Source organism: Candida pseudojiufengensis, assembly GCF_024610245.1.
Source record: "Candida pseudojiufengensis strain CBS 10847 chromosome Unknown scaffold13, whole genome shotgun sequence".
Classification (NCBI taxonomy): domain Eukaryota; kingdom Fungi; phylum Ascomycota; class Pichiomycetes; order Serinales; family Debaryomycetaceae; genus Lodderomyces; species Lodderomyces pseudojiufengensis.
In genome coordinates this window covers 160,879-182,606 of record NW_026261537.1, presented here as the reverse complement: position 1 = coordinate 182,606, position 21,728 = coordinate 160,879, and the positions used below count along the sequence as shown (strand labels likewise).

Here is a 21,728-nt window from a genome sequence, read left to right as displayed (position 1 = left end):
TGGAAACTTTGGAAAATCTTTATGAATACAAACTTTTTTTCTATCAATTATTGCAATTTTAAATTAAACAAATGTGATGGTAACAATATGAATTTTACTATCCTTCGACCGTTTTAATTATAAAATGGTACTTGTAATTTAATTCAATAAATTCATATGAAAAGCAAATTTGTTTAAAATGCAAAATTGGTTGTAAATTTTTTTTTTTTTGTTTCTTAAAATATAAAAAAAATTGTATGAGAATCTTCTATAGCGTTAAAAAATTATGACACAAGAATTTATTATGACCGTTGAATTAGTTGAACAATATCATCGGTAATAAAATTGAAATATTTTGAGTGAAAGTATGGTGTCTGCCATTGCGTTTGATGGGAGTCAATCAGTTTAAGTATCGTTTGGGAGTCATTTAAGGTATAAACATCTAGTATTTGAATTCTTGTAAGAATTAATAGGAGTAATAAACCAACATCCGAACAGCAATATGAGTAAATTGATTTCGTAAAATTAAAATTTGACAGATTGTCACGCGACTTCTGATTGTCATAACATTGCTAAAGCAGACACTTATTTAAATGTTGGTGATGATTATGGAGGACCAGTTAAAGAAAGTTGTAGAACTTAAATCGTTGCAATCTTTCAAAGTAATCTGCTCAATGATTATTTAATCTAAAACATGATTCTTCTTTCTTTTCGAACTCATCGACAGAATATTTTGTTTGTTTCAATACCAATTATTTGCAACAAAATTCAATGATTCTCATTTATTATATTCATTTTCTGAGCTATCTGATTTTGTTGTTAAAAAGTGATTATCAGAGCTGAAAAGTTATCAAAGTTTAAAATGCTATTATACTGGACAACACTGACGAGCGCTACATCTCGTGATGAAGTAGATAGATCAAGTTTCATTTCATATTTAGATATTATAGTGTTGAGAGTTTCAACGGTTTAATTCAATCACAAAATTAAATTAAGTTGAATCAAAATCGAAAAGTAAGTAAGTTAAAGTTTGTGTTATAGATCTGGCACCAACATCTTACATATAAAAGCTTAAACTTCTTAGCAGAGTTGTTTTCAGATTCCATTGCAGTGCATATTGACACAACGCAAAAGTAGGGACAGAATTTTTTCTTTGGCCCAGACGCATTATTGAATAGATGTAGACCACATTACATATATGTTTCACCAGCTTGATAATTGTATAATTGTGCTTCAACTCAAAACTATCGTTTCAGAAACCGGGATAATAGCCAATATTGTGTGACAATTAGGTAATACAATTAGCCACTGTGTGATTTCGTACTAAATTTTTCAGATTTTTGAACGCTGCTTCCCAAAAGCTTTTTTTTTTTTCGGCACGGGAAAGAAGACAAAGCACCAACTTTTGTGTAACAAGAGACACGCTAAAGTAAAAGTAAAACCAAACATGAAATTTCAAGTTCTTCAAACGGCAATAATTCCGAGCTGCTTTGTTAAAAAATTTCTTTTTTTTTATATTTTTAGTCATTCGTTCATCTCCTTTGCATATTTGATAAATTTGGGATGGAAGCTGCTGTTCAAGTTATCATATGATTGAACATAATTTTCCGTCATCCCTTTCCACTTGATTGATTAAAGTCTAGTTGAAAGGCCACTTCTTTTTATGAAAGCTGGGGTTTTACTTTGTCGATTTTATTTTAAGAATAATGAAATGATTTTTACTGAAAACTTGAAGCAATTCTAAGACTTTATGAATAAAAGAAATACCGGAATTAACCAATTTAACTTACACATATAAAAATTAAAAAAAGATGGAGAAGAAGAAGGAAAATTGATTTATAAATTAAATAGTACGTTTACAATCAACTTCTAGATCCTTTCAATTCTTGCTTTGACTTAACTTTGACTTCCAGTTTATTCAATATTCGATTAATTTGAGAAAGAAATACTTAATAAAAGACGGATTTGTCTATTCAATTATACGAGAGAAATTAGGAGAGAGTGTAGTGTAGTACTTAGTGGAATTAACGAGAATTATTAGAAAAGCACAACAGCATAAAGTTAGTTATTTTGTATTATGAACTTGTCTCACAACCAATTCCAATAGTGGATTTAATGGACACTAAATCAGAAAAATTTTAATTGGTAAGTACTTAGTAGTAACCAAATAAAACAAAGCCAAAAACCGTTGAAAAAAAAATTCAAAATCTAAGAATGGTTACAAAAGCAATTAACAACCAATTTAAGCTAGGTTTCATAAGTCCATTCTGAAACTTATAGAGAATTTATAAAACCTATAAGCTAAAAGACGTAGGTGACAAATTCTTTTGTCAAAAAGGTAGTATTAGAGAGGATTTAGTAATAGCTTAGAACACCTATTTTTTATTTTGTTATACTGTGTACTGTAAGTACTGATCTTAAGTGGATCTATTATTTTAAAAAAGAACGAACACGTCTATGTTAATTTTGAAAATTATGTCTGATCTATAACTAACTTACCTATGACATTTTGGGTGTTCCATTATTCAAAGCAGAACCTGGATATTTCTGTAATAATATAGGAACCCTTTTAATATCAAATTTTTTTTCTATTTAAATATCTTCCAATCAAATGATTACCTCATTAACTTCTTCTAACTACTACTACTACTACTACTACATACCACCTATACTTACTATGTATTATAAATATCTTTTGTTGAACAAGTACACGACCCTGTCTCTTCTTGTTCATAAAAATTTTTTAAAATTTGGTTTTTGTAATTTTTTTTTTTTATATTTTTTTTTTGCTACACAAACCAAATCTTCTTCTTTTTTTGTTGATACCATTCAATATTTTCATAATAAATTTTGATAAAATCACAACAAATAAAAGGATTAATCAAATCGTTAGTTCAATAATAAATTAAATCTTTAATCAATATCAATCACTTTATTAAGAATTTGTTGGTTTAACTTTTAAGTATAACAGCAAAATATATACAAAAGAATTAGGGAATTTTTTTTTTGAATTTTTGAAGGCTAACTCGTCTTATTGAAAGAAAAAAATTCTAACAAACAACAATCAAATAAATTCATCTTGTATTGAGTTTTTTGAAGTAAAATAAAGTATAAATCATCTTACCACTAAAGTATTCACAAAACAAGTTTTTCAGAAAAACTTTATAAATCAAAGTCAATACATATTTTGTTATTGTGTTCATTGGAAGATTACAAAATCAAAAATCAATCAAAAGAGTTCATTTGAAAGAAAAAGAAAAGAGAGTAGTAGTAAACAAATCTCATAGGTCAAGTCATATCATTCAAATCAATAGCAAAACCAATCCATTCATTTCAAGGGAAAACACATATTATAGGTAGTAACAAATAGGAGGTATTAATTTGTTACTGGTATAAAATATAATATTTTTCATTACGCTCACTACAATTAATTTTCATCACATTAGTTAGGTATCATAATAGATATTTGAATAGTGGGGTATCTGTAATATTAAAAAGAGTAAATCTAATCAGCTTTTATACTAATAAGTTTGTGATTTAAAAATATTCATGATGAATTTGTCAAACGACGATTCACATTTATCTCATGATAACACAAATGCAACTAATACTCAATCAAATACTCCAGTTCCATTAAACAATTTACATCATCATATAAAAAATGAAACAAATAATGGGAATGTTACTGGTAATAATACTTCAAATTCAACTCCAAGAGTAAATGATTCATCATTACATTCTCAATATTCTCAACCTCAATCTCAACAATCTCAACAACATCATCCACTTTTACAACAACATCCTTTAACTCATCCATCAAATTCAACTCATCATCCTTATAATTATGATGGTTCAACTAATGGATTAGCTAATAATAATTCTGTTAATGGTTCTCATTTACAACCTTTACAACAAAATCATTTACAAGGAATTCATCAAATTACTGGTCAACATCAACAACAACCTCAACAACAATTATATTCTCAATCTCATACTCCTCAACCTTATCAACAACAACAATTTCAAGCTCAACAAGCTCAACAAGCTCAACAACAATTGCATCAACAAATGCATCATCAATTATTAACTCCAAACCCTTATCAACAACATTATCAACAAGCTCAGCAACAAGCTCAACAACAAGCTCAACAACAAGCTGCTGCTGCTCAACAAATGTTACCTCATTTACATACTTCAAGTTCTGGTAGTCATGATAGTACTCATGATCATTTAAATATGCAATTTAATCCAATGGCTTATCAACAACAATCTCAGCAACAACAATTGCATCATTTAGGTCATCAAATGCCTAATCAACAAGCTGGAGGTCATCAACCTCAACAACCAGCTCCTTTACCTCCTCATTTAAATCATCATTTAAGTGGTGCTGGTACAACAGGTGTTGCTCATCATCAAACTCCTCAACCAACTCCTCAACCTTCAACAACTTCTGGTACAACAACCACTACCTCAACAACAAGACAACCAAGACAAACTAAAAAACAACAAAAGGCACAACAACAACAACAAGCAGCAGCAGCAGCAGCTGCATTACATGCAAATAATAATTCAGTTGATCCTTCAACAACTCATGATCAAAATGCAATTGATGCTCATTCTTTAGCTCAACAACATCATATGGAAATGTTAGCAAGAGCGAGTCAAAATGATTTATTAGAATCAGCTAATAGAAAAGTTGCTCCAAGATCAAGTGATTTATTTAAAGTTGGACCACCATTTGGAATGTTTAAACAACATCATAATTTATATTGTAAATCAAATGATTTACAAGTTTTTCCAATATTAAATGCAAGAATTGATAGAGGTTTTGAAATGGGAGAAACTGGTACATGGATTGGTTATAAAAGAAATTATTTTACTTTATGTGCTTCATTTAACTTACAAGATTTTGATTTTAATAGATTTATTAATAATCAATATTATACTTATGATAAATCTTTAAATAATGGTTCATCAATTAATAAAATTCCAACTCATAGTCAACCACAAAATCATCCTCATCATCCTCATCATCAACAACATGCAGGAGAAACAAGATTAAATATTAGTTATTTTGCAATTAGATTAGTTGCTAAATGTTCAGAAGATGATATTGCTATATCATTAATTCAACATACTGCAAAAAGAGATAAAGGTCCACAATTTCCTCCACCAATTTATCCTGCTTTACCAGGTGATTTACCGGATCATGAAACAATTAAAGCAAGTTGTAATAAAAGAAATGGTAATAAAATTGAAAATATGAATAAAATATTTTATTTTGATAGAAATCAATATTATGATGATTATAATATTTTAGATAAAGATAATTCAATTTTAAAAAATTATCCAAGTTCATCAATTTCAAAAGTTGCAAGATTTGAAAGAATTCAATTTACAAGTTCAATAAGAGTTAAATCAAGTTCTTCAGCAACAAGATATTTTACTTTAAGTTGTGAATTATTAGGTATAGTTGATGAAAGTAATTCTATTCAACCAATTTTATTAGGATCAGTTGAATCACCTCCATTAGTTATTAGAGGTAGATCTCCTTCAAGTTATCATAAAGATAAAACTTCAGGTTATAGAGCTCCAACTAGTGCTTCACCAGTAAGTCACTAAATTGAAAAAAGAGAGGAAAAGAGGGATAAAAAAAAAAGGTTTGTTAAATGCTAATAATACTTTTTATTTGATGCTTGTTGCTTGTTGCTTGTTGTACTACTTCCCAATCTCGTTACTAAATTTTTATTTCATTTGGTTTTCAAAATCAGATGAAATTAAAATTGCAAAAATTAAAAAAAAGAAAAATATAATAATAATACTAGTATAGTTTTTGAATATCTATATAATTGTAAAAAAATAAATGAATTAATAATTAAAATATATTTGATTGGGATTGGCTGGACCAAATGAGTTTTGATCGTACCGTTGGAAAGTTTTCCTTTATGAATTTTTGTAATCGACAAAGAGGTTGAAAACTTCTATTTAAATCTTGTCATTTGTAGACAGCTAATTAATCTAAACTACAAACCCTATGACGAAGTTCTTTCAATCTAATCTTGTTACTCATTTGCCGTTATCTCTATAAAAGAAAACTCCATTTCCAAATAAGGTCCAATTATTAGTAAGTAATGTGAAATAGTAGCCAAATCTTTGCATACTGAAGGCAGGAATATCAGAAATCTCATAGACTAGTACAAATTGAAAAGACTTAACGATCAAAAGGATCTTGTCTGCAAAAAAATTCTAACTCAAAGAAGACACTAAACAAACGAAGAAGTTGTCAATTACAAAGCTCAACAGAACAATTTTTTAAAGACCAGATCCTTTTGTTTCTGTTTCTTTCTTGAAAATCTGTTGGGCTTTGCTTGAAAACTTCTTCTTTTGTTTAATGTCTTCTTCATCTTCTAAATTATCTCCTTAGTCTTAGGTTTGTTTCTATTGCTTTATTAATAATGATTGATCTTAGATTGTTTAAGATCTTGATATCTTTGTGTGAAATATATGAATAGCTTTAAATAGTTCGTCTAATGAATCAATTTCTTTTTCATCAATGTAAACTCTAACTTTGTATTGCTCTTTGTCTAAATTTGAAGTAATTATATGGAATATATCGGTTTCTAAGATCTTTGAGCCTGGGCGATCAGCTATCTCCTTGATCCTTGATGAAACTTTTTGAAGTTGAAAAACATATTTGATTCCAACTTTGTTTACCATTTGTCCTTCTTTATAATCCGTTTCTTAATATATAGTGTCCATCATTATAAAAAATAGATATTGAATATTTGTAAACGGTTTATAAAGAGAAACAAATGGCCAACAAATTAAAATCAAAGTATTTGAAACATAATGTTTAAATTCTGGACGGAGCAATTAACATAATATCATTTCCGGGTCGTCTTGATTTCACTTTGAACCCAACTGGGTTTGATTTAAAAAACTTTTCCTTCTAAATTTCTCTCTCTTAAAAAACATGATAAGTTTATGTGAAAGTAATCCTCAGATTCATATTGGGAGTTTGATTTGGTAAAGGTGGTAGTCTCTTCTTTGACGTCCCTTATTGAAAATTTGTTTCTCTACTTTTTCTTTCTCTATTATGATTGCATTAAATAAATGATAGACTAGATATTTATAATAACATGATTCATGCTTGTCGTGTCAAGAAATATAGATCTACGACTTTAATGCAAAGAAATTTAAATTTTCTGGGGAAATACATAAAAAAGAAAAAGACCAAAAGAGAGAGAGAAAAATTTAATATGATTTTATATAGCCTATACAACTATAGATATTAATAATAAGATAGAATTACAATAAATACTTTCATTTTACAACCATATAGTCATACTAGAGAATATAAATGCTAAGGTCAATACTTTGATATACCCATAGAATGTCAAATAACTCAATACTACAAAGAAATGAATCTGAGAATCATATAACAACAACAACATCAAAAGATTTATTATCGCATAATAATAATAACAGTAATACTCACACCACCATAAATAATACTACCACCATAAATAATCAAGAACAGCATAAACTACAAAAACAACCATTAACTTCATTAATACCGACAAACCTTAACAACAACTATCATCAACAAACCAATTCAAATCAAACCATTCCACAATCAGGTCATTATTCAAATGATCAATCAACACCAATAGAAAGTCATAAAATTATAGATAAACAAAGTTTTAAATATGTATTATTATCAGGTATTGCAGGTGGAGTTGCAGGATCAGCAGCAAAAACTTTAGTTGCTCCATTAGATAGAATTAAAATTTTATTCCAAACTTCAAATCCTGAATTTTTAAAATATAGAGGTACATTTCATGGTTTAATATTAGCAGCAAAAAGAATTTGGTCAAATGATGGTATATGGGGATTATATCAAGGACATTCTATAACATTATTAAGAATTTTCCCATATGCTGCTATAAAATTTGTTGCATATGAACAAATTAGAACTATATTAATACCAAATGATTCTTATGAAACAGCAGGAAGAAGATTTTTAGCTGGTTCATTATCAGGATTAGCATCTGTTTTTTTCACTTACCCATTAGATTTAATAAGAGTCAGATTAGCTTTTGAAACAAAGAACTTAATACATTTAACTCAACATCCAAAACATTATGAATATATGATAAATCATAAAGGTAAAATTTGGACAACTATAATGATGATCTTCAAGGAAAATCCAAAACCTTCAAAATTAAATGATCCAAATTGGTTAAAATTTATGAGAAATCATTTACCTGAACCCATTTTGAAAATCAGTAATTTTTATAGAGGATTTTATCCAACTATATTAGGTATGATACCATATGCTGGAGTATCATTTTATACTCATGATTTATTACATGATATATTAAGATCAAAATATTTAAGTAAATATACAGTTGTACAAAATTATAAATCAAATAAAAATATAAAATTATCATCAAACCCCAATTCATCAGTATCAACAAGAGAATCAAGACCTCCATTAAAAGCATATGCACAATTATTTGCAGGAGGATTAGCAGGATTATGTTCCCAAACAGCAGCATATCCATTTGAAGTTATTAGAAGAAGAATGCAAGTTGGAGGAGCAATAAATCAAGGACAATTTTTAACTTTTAAACAAACTGCAAAATTAATTTATAAAGAAAATGGTATTAAGGGGTTTTTTGTTGGATTAAGTATTGGTTATATGAAAGTTGTACCAATGGTTGCATGTTCATTCTTTGTTTATGAAAGAATGAAAAAAATATTAGGAATATAAGATAAATATTTTTAATGTTTTTAATGAAATTTTAAATAGACATTATATATACACTTAAGAAATAATGAATGACATTAAATAGACATATTATATACATTTAGGAAGTAATGAATAAATTAAATAGACATATAATGTACACTTAGGAAGTAATGAATAAATTAAATAGACATATAATGTACACTTAGGAAGTAATGAATAAATTAAATAGACATATAATGTACACTTAGGAAGTAATGAATAAATTAAATAGACATATAATGTACACTTAGGAAGTAATGAATAAATTAAATAGACATATAATGTACACTTAGGAAGTAATGAATAAATATAACGTACACTTAGGAAGTAATGAATGAATTTATTTATATTTATCAAAAATCAAATTAATTCTACTAAGAATCTATGTACATTTGTCCCACAACGTCTCTCAATTAAAAAAACCACCACCATTTTCTTTTACCAGGTTTAGTACCAAATTTAGGAGATGAAGCAGTAATATCTTTATAACCAGATTTAGCTAAATCTTTTGCAATTGAAGCTGTTGTACTTAATTTATCAGTACCAATTTTAAAACCCCATTTTCTTAATATAACAACTAATCCTGGTGTTACTGCTGCTGTTATTGGTAATCTTATAAATATTAAACTTTTGTGTATACCATAAGCTATTGCAAATTCAGTCCATGAAAATTGATTTTTTATATATGTAAACCAATTATCTTTCTCCTTGTTTGGTTGTGATTTTGTATATTCTTCATATTCTTTTGCTTCAATATCTTTTTCAATCTTGTTTATAGATTGCTTTTGACGTAATTCTTCATCACTTAATCCATAACCAAATTGTTGTTTTATTTTATTTTCATAAATTTCAATTTTTTCTTGACCTAATGAATGTACTAATATATAACATATTGGTAAATCTATCATTGATAATCCTAAATATACACCTAATGCTGGATAACCATATTCTTTCATTAATGCTTTGATTCCTTTTGCTTGTTTTGGTGGAGGAGGTGGTGGTGTAATTTTATGTTGAGAATTAGCTATATTTGATTGGTATCTTTTGAAAGATTGTTTTAGGTAGTTTATGTATCGAGAAGTTGGATTTATTTTTGGGAAAAATGGTGATGTTTTAAAACCAAACATTGTTCGTATCACTGGATTGAATTGAAACATTTGAATAATAATTGATGATGTAGTTAGGTTTGTCAATCGATCAAGCAAGTGATGATTAGATGTTAGAGAGAATGGAATTGCAATTTATTCTAAAGATTTGATTTTTCGGGTGCGGATTTAACCAATAATTTATATGCACTCTTTTATCAGAAGCTATCTACAATCATACTGTTTCATATAGTTTAGCTGCAAATCACAAATTCAACGCCTTCTTCTGATTCTTTGTTCATCATCCCTATACTTCTAACGTAGGTTTATCACAAAAATTTAGAAAAATAAGCTTCATCTTTAAACCTTTGATTTACTAAATCAATAATATCTTTCAGATACACCACATCTAAAGATTCACCACCATTTAATACTCTTTTTTCATGATTTCTTTGTTCTTCTTTTGTCATTAAAACAACATTTTGTAAACTAATTTCCTTCCTGGGATCCCATCTACTTAAAGTTAATCTTGTTGAATAATTTGATATTGGAGATTTTCCTCTAAATACATCTTCTAATAAATAAATAACATCATTCATTGATATTTGAACTCTTTGATCTGTTTTACCAATTCTTGTTTGTTGACCTGCTAAACTTTGTAATATATCATCATATATCTTGTATCTATTTTTACCTTCAATTGGTTCTATTGGATAATTTGAAACTTTAGCTAATATAAATGATACAATTGCTAAACCAAACATCGCTGGCATTGTACCTAATACTGGTAAAATTCTAACTCTAAAATCTTTTAAAGCACTTAATTGATCAACATCTCCCTTTGCAATTTCATTTTCATCCAATGGTAATAATTTTGCTTTTCTTGGATCAGGTTTTTCAGCTGAAAATATCATTGGTATACCTGTAGTGATACCTCTTTTTCTTAAAACAATTCTAATTTTTTTACATAATGGATCTTCTTCAGTTTTTGAAATATCTGATATATTAATTCTTGTTGGATCTGATTTTGTTGCTGCTCCACCAGATGATACAATGGGAATATTATTATTATAACAAAATGTTAATAAATCACATTTTGTATCAAAATTATCAATACAATCAATAACATAAGTTGGTTTATAATCTATTATATCTTGACTACAACTTAAATTCCATAATTTATTTTCTATTTCAATATTAGCCCAAGGAACAATTTTAATCAAATGATTTTTTAAACATTCAACTTTTGATATACCAACATCTTCTAAATTAGCAACTGAATGACGGTTTAAAGAACTTAAAGAAACTTGATCAAAATCAATAATTTTTAAATTTTCAACTCCTGATCTTGCTAACATTGTTGCTACCCATGATCCAACTCCTCCTGCTCCAACAACTATTATTCTTTGACTTCTAACTTTTGTCATTCCTTCTTCTGTTAAAAATGCATAATTTCTTGCTAATTGTTCTCGAATAAGTTCTTCTGAATGTTGTTTTGGTCGTGAAGTTTGTGATGCATTGGATGATGATTTTGATGTTGTTGATGGTGGTTTGGATGCATATTTATGATATAATTCAACTGCTATTGTGGTTATTGCAGCTGTCGCTATAACCGATAGCACAACGTTTCTAGACATATTTGGTTGTGATTCTTAGTCTACAATTTTTCACGATGATTCAAAAGCCGCTTATTCACTTCTTTTTTTTTGCAACACTTTTAGAGATAAGAAACCAAATATGAAGTTTTACAACCAAGATGTCTTATGAATTAAAATGTATTATAGATTTATATATAAGTACTCTAAGAACTAAAACTTCTACTCCTCTAATCTAATCTAATCTCTTTTATAATTTAGATTTAGAATCTTTTCTACCAACAGTACATTTAATTAAACCATTTGGATCAGGTGAAGGATAAAATAAATCATCATTACCCTTAATACCTTTCCATTCTAAATTAAATAAAATATAATGTTTATTTGGTAAAATATAAGTAACATCTTCAATTTGTGGAACATTATTTAAAATTTTTGTTGCCATATTATACATTGTTGCTTGAACTGATGGAGAATTTTCTTTACAAAATAATTCCAATGTAATATCTCTTGCTTCATTATAAGCTTTATCAAAGATGGACCCATTGTTTATAATATCATCTAATGAACCAATTTTTTTAGAATCAAATTTCCATGTAGAAGAAACATCAGTTGATAAAATTCTATCTTTTGTTGGTTTTAAAGTAGTATAATCACAAACATTATAACCATAAAACATTGAACCAGTTGATTTTAAAACAGTTAAATCTTTTATTGAAGATTTTAAAACATAGGATTGTGTTAATTTATCAAAATTTAAATAAGTTTGACGAGTTTCTGGTCCATCATGTTTAAAAGAATGTTCATGATTTTTACCATTAATTTGAATTTTTGTCCATTTTGTTTGTACAATATTTACTTCAACTCCTTCAACTTGATTATATTTTTTAGAAAAATGTTTTGCTAAATGAGCAGCAAATGATTCAATTGGCCAAACATTTTGAGTTTTTGCTTCAACTAATATAGTATTTTTTACAGTATCTGTTGGAACAATTGATGAATTATCTGCATCAGTATATGAAGCATCAAATTTTCCTCTTAATAAAACTAAAACATTAGCTTCTAAAACTTCTTGAATTTTAGGATTTGATGAATCTTTTTTAACTTTTAAAAATTTAACATTACCTTTACCGTAGGAACTTTCAATTATTTCTGACATGTTTATTGTATTAATTTGATGATGATTTGGAGTTATAACTATAAGTTTTATTCTAATGATTGAAAGAAACAAAGGAAATTTGGAGGTGATGAGATCAAATGAGAAATTCAACTCAATTTATATAAATTATTGATCTATTGATAAGAGATTCATGTTAATCATATTAAGCTGATTCGGAATTTACCGATAGACATACAAAATTTAATTTATCTACAAAGGCAGATCTGAAAAAGAAAAAAAAGATCACAAACTACTTACGCACTTTATCAAATATAAGGGTGTTAGAAAATCAGATCATTATTTAGTCAAGTTGCATAAGATTAAGTATAATTCATGCTTAGATACGATCTCAAAGGCAGGACAATAATATGTACTTACTTATCATTTATATATAGGGAAATGAGCGATATCTTTGTTTCACTATGTTACAACTCTTCAAAGGCTCAGACATAGATATTATATGCAATTAGTTAATTAAGTCCTCATATATACCAGTAAACACTTTTCTCAGCTGATCTCTATATCAAACATTCTTCTTATCAACAATATCAACTGATTCAACTTTTACATCTTTCTCATTCTCATTTTCATTTTCATTTTCATGGTCAATTTCCTTTTCATTTTCTTCAATTTCTTTTATATCTACAACTTCAGTTTCAGTATCAGCAAACCTTAAATTTTTCTTTTTTGGTTCAATTTCTTCGGTATTTATACTATTATTAGTATTCGTACTACTATTATTATTATTATCTTCATAAATTAATTCTGCTGTTCTAATCCATCTTCTTCTTCTTGTATATTTTGAAAAAGTATCTTCTGTTGAAGGTTTTTTCCATACATTATCATAATAAAGATATCCTTCATCAATTGATGGATTTGCAGTAGTTTTAGATCTTTTTGAATTTGGTAATGTTATTGCTCCATCATTTGTTAAATCTAATCTCCAAGTTTTATCAACCCATTTCCAATCAGCTCCATGTAATTTTGAATCAATTGGTAAATTAACATCATCTATAGCATTTGGTAATTTAAAACTTTCAATAGAACTACTTTCATTTAAAAATTCATCTGTCCATGGAGTTCTTTCATATGATAATAAATTTGATGTCCATCCAATACCTAACCATCTTCTCTGATTTTCATAAATAACATAAGTAAATCTAACAGGTTTTGATGATGTTTTGCCATCAGTAGTATTATTTTGAACTTTTGCAAAAGCTGCAGCAAATAATGAATGATTTTTAGTTTGTGATAAATCAAGACCAGTTAAATAAAAACATATTAATCTTGCTAATTTTATTTTCCAAATTATTCTACGTATAACTATGGAATATGATGAATGATAAGTCATAAGAAATAATCCAGTAAGTAATAATAATATTCTTGGTTTAATTAATAAAAATGTTATAATTAAATAGATTGGTGTAAGGAATAAAGTTGTAAATAATAATCTTTTAATATCATAAGCTGTTAATGATAATGAAGTTATAGGCATCAATAACATATCAGCTTTAATACGTGTTGAAGTTAATGCTTGTACAACATCATCTAATGTAGGATGTAAATTAGTTTCTTCTATTATTTTATTATTTAATAAAGCATATAATGTTATGATTAAAACTATTATTATATGACCTAACCATGTAACTATATTTTCAAAATATAAAACTGCAAATGAATATAAACATAATATTACTACATTTACCCAATAATCTTCATTAGTCCAAGTTGCAATTGATAATACTTTATTTATAATTAATAAATAAGGATATGCTTTTATTAGTGCTTTTGAAACCAGTGGAGGAGTTGATGATAATAACGGCGATGATTGTGGTTTTCTATTAACTTTATTAGATGAAGATGATGAAGTTGCATTTGGTGGATCATTTGTGGCAAAGTTTGCTCTAAATTCTGAAGCTAAATTCAGATCATTTTTATCATGATGTGTTTCAAATTCAGATTCACTTGTTGTTCTTGGCTTTGGTTTGGGATTCTCAGACATAATTGTTATTCTCAATTATACCTTATGTATATAGTTTGACTCAATTGATCTAGTTCTGAATGTAATTTGATTTGTTCCCGTGTAAATCCAGTGATCTTAAATTGGAAATAGTTGGGGATCTTTGGATTTGTACTAAATTTGTTAAATGCGATAGAATTTACGTATTAAGTTCTAAGCTAAAGTTGAAACATTAAGAAATCCCAAATAGGAAGATATGAGGCATAATACCGACTGAAGATAACTCTACCTTGATTTTAACTCATTCAATTACTTGAACCACAACGACCATTACTACGACTTCCTTCGAACTACACCCAAAGAGTATAATTATAACTCATATCCTAATCCTGAGTCAAATGAGTATATAGCAATGGACTTCACAAACCTTTTAAATAAGGAAATCAAAAAGAAGAAACAATCACATAAAACCAAATCAAAGAAATTAAAGTCGAATAAAACATTGAATTCTGTGGAAAATGCCAAAGTGGATAGACAAGACTTAACAAACAAGGATCCCGAGATCATCGAGAATAACAATGCTGAATTAGTCACTTCTAAAGATTCAGAAAATCAAGAAGTTCAACTTACAGAAGATAAAATAGATGAAAGATTAAAACAATTGAATGGTTTAGATGAAAACCTTACAAAAGACCAAAAATTCGAGAGACTACAATATTTATTACAATTAGATATTCAAAATAAAAAGTATAAAGCATGGTTGGACAAGGAAGAAGAATATTATCAAGATCCAACAAAGCAATTAATTACGCTCGAGTCAATTTTGGCAGCCGAAACCAAGAAATTGATACTAAGGATTCAAATCAGAATATGCATTAAAACAATCATCAAAGAATGGGAAAACAATGCAAAAACAGAGGAAGACAAAGCATTACTCAAAGAAACTAAAAAGGGATTATTAAAACTTTTATACAAATTAAGGACAGACAAATTATCAACAGATATGTTAGTTTCATTGTCCACAATATTCTACTATTTACAAACTAATAGTTTCAACAAAGCAAATGAAAGTTATATGAAATTAAGTATTGGGAATGTATGTTGGCCAATTGGTGTTGTAAATGTTGGTATTCATGCAAGAAGTTCAAGTTCAAGAATTACAGGTATTAAAAATGTAAGTAATATAATGATTAATGAATCAACTAGACGATGGATTATTTCAATTAAAAGATTAATTAATTATAAAGAGAAAATTTATAAGGAATCTCAAAATTATCAGACATAGGTTTCAGTATTTGGACAAATAGTGATTGTTGTGATTCATTTAATAGCATATATTCAAACAAATTGACATTATTATGAACTCTGATTAGCTCATAGCAACATCTTATTTAGTTCAAAGAATTTAACGACGTGATAAAGTGAAACTTAGCAGCTTACTATTGAATAGCTCTAATTTAAAAATATTGCTGATTGACGTGAGGCAAATTTGTAGGTATCAATAACTCTCAACGCTATTTCAAAATTTGCACACAATCAGTATCTGAAATATTTGAAGTAAGGCGAATAATTGAATATATATTGTCTGTTCAAGGACAAACCAATGGTAGACAGATATTTTATCAGTTTAGCGGGTGATAAACGAAATTCCAATTAATTTATAGAGTAAATTGGTTGGTTGCCAGATCAAAATTCAATTACTTTCTGATCAGTTTCATTTATCTCATGTTAAAGCAGCTGTTCAGTAGCAATATTACTTTATATTGTTAATTTATTAGTCTTCATCAACTACTTCATCCTCCGCTAATGCATTACTAACCTCTTGTTTACAGTTAAGTTGTTTGCAAAGTCAAAAAGTTTATGTGCCTAGCAAACCCATTGATGACTTTGCTAAGAACCCAAACTTTATAGCTTTGCTAATTCCATAAACTTATTCAGTGGCAATTCTACAAGTTTATCCCAAATAACTTTAGCACTATAGATTTTATCTATGACAAGCCAAAATCGTTGATGCTCCATAGATTTAACTCCAGTCGAAGTGTTTTCACAACATAATTAAATTATGACCCTACGATAATATTCTTGCTTATTCTCTATGAACAGATAGGACAGATATATCATAAAGAATCAACAAGGCTATCATCGCAAGGGTCACAATTTAATTATGAATCGAGATAGTAGGAACAAGTCCAAGATTAAGATGCCTCTGTAGTCGAAATGCATTTGATCAATATTATTTCAGTATAGGGTAAAGCCCTATTTTACGCACGCGTTTTTGGGTATCAGTAATATTTCTTTTACATACGAAAATAATGAAATTTTCACTTTGATACAACGATTCAATCAACTAGAACCAACACATATACATACACACATAACTAAAAATGGCTAGAGAAATTAAAGATATAAAAGAATTCGTTGAATTAGCAAGAAGATCAGATATCAAATCAGCTGTTGTTAAAGTAAACACTAAAATTAATGCTAATGGTAAAAAATTTAAACAAACTAAATTTAAAGTAAGAGGTGCTAGATATCAATATACTTTAGTAGTTAACGATGCTACTAAAGCTAAAAAATTACAACAATCATTACCACCAACTTTAGATGTTAAAAACTTATAAGTTTGGAGAGAAGAGTAGGGGATTTATTATAACGTTTAATTTTTTTTTTTGATTTTTGTATAAATAGCTTTTAATGATATAAAAAATACAGGGATATTCATTGATTAATAATTTGTAAATGGGATTGAAGATTAATGATTTTGAAGATGAATGGGAGTTTCTGGAGTTTGTTGAAAAGAAATATATGATTTTATAATGCATGAGATGGGGACGAAATAAGGTCTGAGTTTATTTGAACAATCAATCACGTTCGATTTTATTTTAACGTCAAGAGTTCACAAGAGCGTTTGATGTAACAACTTGCTGACAATTTATTTAAGACTCATTCAAATTGGATATTCAGACTAGAAATTGACATACATTAGTTCAACTATGAAAAACTATAGGACATCTTCCATATCTTCATCATCATCATGATTTTCATCTTCTTCATTTTCTTTATCTTGTTCATCATCAAGTCCTAATCTTGCAGCTCTTTCAGCATCTCTTAATTTTTTATATTCAGGTTTTAAACACCATTTTGAAGTATATGGACCCTTTTTAATTAAAGTTGCAATTGAATCTAAAGATTCTTTTAAATAAGATTCTGGTTGTTTAGTTCTTTCTTTTAATCCCTTGATGGACCAATATTCATATTCTTCAAATAATCTAAATAATAAATCTAATAAATCCTTTTTTGGCATTCTTATTGCTCTTCCTTCTGATTTATTCTTTGGTTGAGTTGATTTTAAAAATATAGAAGTATTATTACCTCGTATAGATGGTCCTGCATTTGATTGTATAACTCCAGGAATTTCATTAAGTAATGTAACTTTAGGTCTTGGTGGTCCTTGCATTGTTGCATCTCTTTTTCTTATTAATGAACTATAATTAATATCATGTCTAGAAGGTATTATTTGACAATCATGAACTATTTTACCAACTAAATTTGTCTTTTTAGGAATAGTCTTAACAAATGGTATATATTTTTTAATTTGTTCACCATTTTCACCATTTTCATTATTTTTAGTTACTTTAAAAAATTTAAATTTTCGTCTTGGTTGGAATTTTTTTCTTTTATCATCTGGTTCTTCTATTTTAGGTTGATTAGGTATTTCATCAAGTTCAGTAACTTCTGTGTTTTCCTTTTTAAATTTCTTTAGGTTTTCTTCAGTAAATGCATATGAATTTCGTACTTGAGTATTTAACATTCTTATATCATATTCTTTTGGTAAATCAGGTATTTGTTCATTTAATACTAATTTGACTTGTAATTGACCCTTAGGATCTTTCCTTATTTTAACAGTTCCAATTTGTTTACCACTTGACATTATTTCAGGTTTATTCCAATTTTCCATTAAATATTTGGGGAGTTTAACTAACCATACTTTTTGATCTGCTTTTGATAAGTTCATATCTAAACTTTCATTTTTTTCTAAATAATCCTCTGGATCAGATAAAATTGAAGGATCTTCATCATAATCTTGAGTTGGTGAAGCATCTTTGCCATTCTCTATCTCCTTTTTAATTTCTGGTTGTTCTTTTTTAACAGGACTAGTCTTTACTGAACTACTCATATATATGGTATTTTGATAGAAGTGGAAGATATAGACCAGTGATGTATATGTGATGATTCCTATGCTCTATGTGGAATCCAATTGTTTGATCAAAATGATGATGATGTAATAATAAACTTGATATACATTTTATTTTATTCTGTTTTAAATTTCTCTCGTTGTTATCAATTAAAATTTGGCAACCAAAACTCGGTGAATAAACGTATCAATTAAGAGGAACAATTACTCAAATGGTTTAAACAAAATGTTATTCTCAGCCCCATTGTACATAGAGGAACGACATTGTGGGTATTGCAATGATTCCAAAACTGATTATTTTGCATTGGAGAGTAAAGCAAAATTATTAAAAGATAAACCACATAAGGAAACATCAACTAAAAAATCAATAACGTTAGGTACTTCAATTATTGAAATGACATGTCAAGAATATGATAGTTTAATTAATAGTGGGTTTAGAAGATCAGGTGATTTCTTATATAAACCAGATTTATTAAGAACTTGTTGTAGATTATATACCATTAGAACCAATAAATCATATTTAGAAATTTCAAAAAAACAAAGAAAATCAATAAATAAATTCATAAAAGAAATATGTCCTGATGAAAAATTACTTGATCCAATACCTAAAAATTCATTTAATTTAAATAGATTATTTGAAGCTCAATTAAAATCAAAAAATTTTAAAGTGAAATTTGAACCTTCAAAATTTAGTAAAGAAAAATATCAATTATATAAAAAATATCAAATTAGTGTACATAATGATGATCCCCAAGATGTTAGTGAAGTTGGATTTCGAAGGTTTTTATGTGATGCTCCATTTCCCAAAAATGAAATTGAAGGTGAAAAAGAAGATTGGGTTGATTTAGATATTCATAATTGGTCTAAAGAAAAACCCAAAAGAATTGGTCCTACTCATGTATGTTATTATTTAAATGATAAATTAATAGCTATATCAATATTAGATTTTCTACCGAGTGGAATATCATCCATATATTTTATATGGGATACAGATTTTGCACATTTATCACTTGGTGTAATTTCAAGTATTAATGAAATTGTAATGTGTGAAAAATTAGGTTTTGATTGGTATTATTTAGGTTATTATGTTGAAGATTGTGTAAAAATGAATTATAAAGCAAATTTTGGTGGTGAAATATTAGATGTATGTAATGAAACTTATTATCCAATGAAAGATATTAAACCATTTTTACAAAATGGAAGATTATTTGTTATTGGAGACGAAGATCAAAGGGGAGAGTTGAATTGTGAAGTAAATGGAAATGTTCAATCAAAAAAGCTCAATGATGAAGTAAACGTAAGTGAGTTAATATATGGTTCACCAGAAACTGAAGTAGAGGCTAAAAAAATAGCACATATAATAAGCAAGAAATATGGAATTAAAGGAAATAATTTTTATAAAATCCCAAATGTGATGCCTGGTCTAATACCGCTTTGGAAAATTAAAATGTGGTTAGATGAAGGAAAGATAAGTAATTCATACTCACAAAATATCCTGTTGAGTGGGAATGATATGGAGTATAGATTTGATGAATTAAATTCACAAGGTAAATCAATAATAATTGATAGTATTAGAGTATTTGGTTTAGAAAGGGTTAAAAATTCAACAATTGTAATATAATGTTTTATATGAGTAATATTAAAAAGCTATTGAATTATCTATGGAAGAAAAATGTGGTAATATGTCCATAGAATGAGAGATACACCAATCCAATCAAAATGCCAAAATAGGTAACATTCCAAATAATAAATTCATAAAAATACCTTTAACTCCAACAACTCCTAAATTTGCACAATCACTTGCAATTCCATGAAGAGTTATATTTGTTAAATTATTCCCACCACCATTTAATAAATTTTCATTAATAATTGAATTATTGTTTTTTGGATAATAAGCTCTATTATTACTATCACTTTTGAAATTTAAAAATTTTTCAATTTTCTTTTTTTGATTATCAAGATATTTATGACCTGATTTAAATTGATCTTCATCATCTTTTGACCAATGATTTTTAGTTTTATTAACTAATTTTTGAGGTAAAATTTTAGCATCTTTTAAAATTTGTTTAATATTTTCTTTTCTTGATATTGTTTCATCATCTTGTTGATCTTCATCAATTGGTTCTAAAATTGGATCAATAACTGACCCATGTTCAATTTCTTTACCATCACTTTGCTTATTATCATCATCATCAGATTCATATACTTCATTCTTTAAAGCTTCTAATCCATCAAATGTAAAATCAGGTTTTAAAGATTGTTGTAATTCAATTAATTGTTGAGTATCATCAGTTTGAGTATATTCATCAACTAAACTTTGAAATCTTAAATCATTTGCTAATTCAATATCTGCACATGCTATTTTTGTCATATTTGGATAATGGAAAACAATACTTTTACCTACAATATAAGATTTTGATCTTTTATTTAAACTTAAATAAGGATCAGTAAATTTAAATTCAAAACATGTTGAATTAATTAATCCATGTTTACCACTTAAATCTCCTATTTGACAATAACCATCATGTTTTTGATCTAAACAATTAGTATCTGCATGATATGGATTAAAATGTAATCCACAAGCTTCACAATTACCATTTTCAGGTACTGATCTTTCATGAATATGATAATAAAATGGACCTGAATCCTTGGGAAACCCAGTCATATCAACATGAACATTTACATATTTACCACGAGTTGTGAAAACTATATTTCCTTGAATTTCTCTATTACCACCAAAAGGAAAATCTGCAATGGCAACTATATTTTGAGGATTTTTCTTGATTTTTGGTGCCTTATTTGAAATTGATAATTTGGTAAATAAAAGTATGAAAAGAAAAGTTGTTGTTGTTAATAATATCATTTTATCTCCTTTTTCAATAATTATGATTTATTCTAAAGTTTAGACTGTTCTTTATTTGAGATTAAAACAATGGTTGGTATTGAAACAAATCGAGATTA

The 21,728-nt window shown here is 27.5% G+C and overlaps 11 protein-coding genes across 11 annotated transcripts; 5 read left to right on the top strand and 6 right to left on the bottom strand. All coding sequences in view use genetic code 12, as the record gives it.

The window, feature by feature from the left end:
* Positions 1-3,528: 3,528 nt before the first annotated feature.
* NDT80 (transcription factor) lies at positions 3,529-5,601 on the top strand (the record flags this gene model as incomplete). Its single annotated transcript, XM_051759425.1, has 1 exon — positions 3,529-5,601. The coding sequence occupies one exon, from the start codon at positions 3,529-3,531 to the stop codon at positions 5,599-5,601; it is 2,073 nt and encodes a 690-aa protein (XP_051612803.1).
* A 1,771-nt stretch (positions 5,602-7,372) lies between these two features.
* Positions 7,373-8,755, top strand: LEU5 (coenzyme A transporter; the record flags this gene model as incomplete). The annotated part of the gene is made up of 1 exon (XM_051759424.1): positions 7,373-8,755. One exon carries the CDS (start codon positions 7,373-7,375, stop codon positions 8,753-8,755), a length of 1,383 nt encoding a protein of 460 aa, XP_051612802.1.
* A 431-nt stretch (positions 8,756-9,186) lies between these two features.
* On the bottom strand, positions 9,187-9,930 carry NAT2 (Nat2p; the record flags this gene model as incomplete). Its single annotated transcript, XM_051759423.1, has 1 exon — positions 9,187-9,930. The coding sequence occupies one exon, from the start codon at positions 9,928-9,930 to the stop codon at positions 9,187-9,189; it is 744 nt and encodes a 247-aa protein (XP_051612801.1).
* Positions 9,931-10,187: 257 nt separating this feature from the next.
* Positions 10,188-11,495, bottom strand: KGF55_004510 (tRNA threonylcarbamoyladenosine dehydratase; the record flags this gene model as incomplete). The annotated part of the gene is made up of 1 exon (XM_051759422.1): positions 10,188-11,495. The coding sequence occupies one exon, from the start codon at positions 11,493-11,495 to the stop codon at positions 10,188-10,190; it is 1,308 nt and encodes a 435-aa protein (XP_051612800.1).
* A 208-nt stretch (positions 11,496-11,703) lies between these two features.
* KGF55_004509 (uncharacterized protein) lies at positions 11,704-12,612 on the bottom strand (the record flags this gene model as incomplete). The annotated part of the gene is made up of 1 exon (XM_051759421.1): positions 11,704-12,612. The coding sequence occupies one exon, from the start codon at positions 12,610-12,612 to the stop codon at positions 11,704-11,706; it is 909 nt and encodes a 302-aa protein (XP_051612799.1).
* Positions 12,613-13,135: 523 nt separating this feature from the next.
* On the bottom strand, positions 13,136-14,614 carry KGF55_004508 (peroxisome biogenesis protein; the record flags this gene model as incomplete). The annotated part of the gene is made up of 1 exon (XM_051759420.1): positions 13,136-14,614. The coding sequence occupies one exon, from the start codon at positions 14,612-14,614 to the stop codon at positions 13,136-13,138; it is 1,479 nt and encodes a 492-aa protein (XP_051612798.1).
* A 370-nt stretch (positions 14,615-14,984) lies between these two features.
* On the top strand, positions 14,985-15,857 carry KGF55_004507 (mRNA splicing protein; the record flags this gene model as incomplete). Its single annotated transcript, XM_051759419.1, has 1 exon — positions 14,985-15,857. The coding sequence occupies one exon, from the start codon at positions 14,985-14,987 to the stop codon at positions 15,855-15,857; it is 873 nt and encodes a 290-aa protein (XP_051612797.1).
* A 1,099-nt stretch (positions 15,858-16,956) lies between these two features.
* On the top strand, positions 16,957-17,193 carry RPL38 (60S ribosomal protein eL38; the record flags this gene model as incomplete). The annotated part of the gene is made up of 1 exon (XM_051759417.1): positions 16,957-17,193. The coding sequence occupies one exon, from the start codon at positions 16,957-16,959 to the stop codon at positions 17,191-17,193; it is 237 nt and encodes a 78-aa protein (XP_051612796.1).
* Positions 17,194-17,573: 380 nt separating this feature from the next.
* KGF55_004505 (transcription factor IIF subunit) lies at positions 17,574-18,749 on the bottom strand (the record flags this gene model as incomplete). Its single annotated transcript, XM_051759416.1, has 1 exon — positions 17,574-18,749. One exon carries the CDS (start codon positions 18,747-18,749, stop codon positions 17,574-17,576), a length of 1,176 nt encoding a protein of 391 aa, XP_051612795.1.
* Positions 18,750-18,993: 244 nt separating this feature from the next.
* On the top strand, positions 18,994-20,388 carry KGF55_004504 (arginyltransferase; the record flags this gene model as incomplete). The annotated part of the gene is made up of 1 exon (XM_051759415.1): positions 18,994-20,388. The coding sequence occupies one exon, from the start codon at positions 18,994-18,996 to the stop codon at positions 20,386-20,388; it is 1,395 nt and encodes a 464-aa protein (XP_051612794.1).
* A 93-nt stretch (positions 20,389-20,481) lies between these two features.
* On the bottom strand, positions 20,482-21,630 carry SOD6 (Sod6p; the record flags this gene model as incomplete). The annotated part of the gene is made up of 1 exon (XM_051759414.1): positions 20,482-21,630. The coding sequence occupies one exon, from the start codon at positions 21,628-21,630 to the stop codon at positions 20,482-20,484; it is 1,149 nt and encodes a 382-aa protein (XP_051612793.1).
* Between the last annotated feature and the right edge of the window lie 98 nt (positions 21,631-21,728).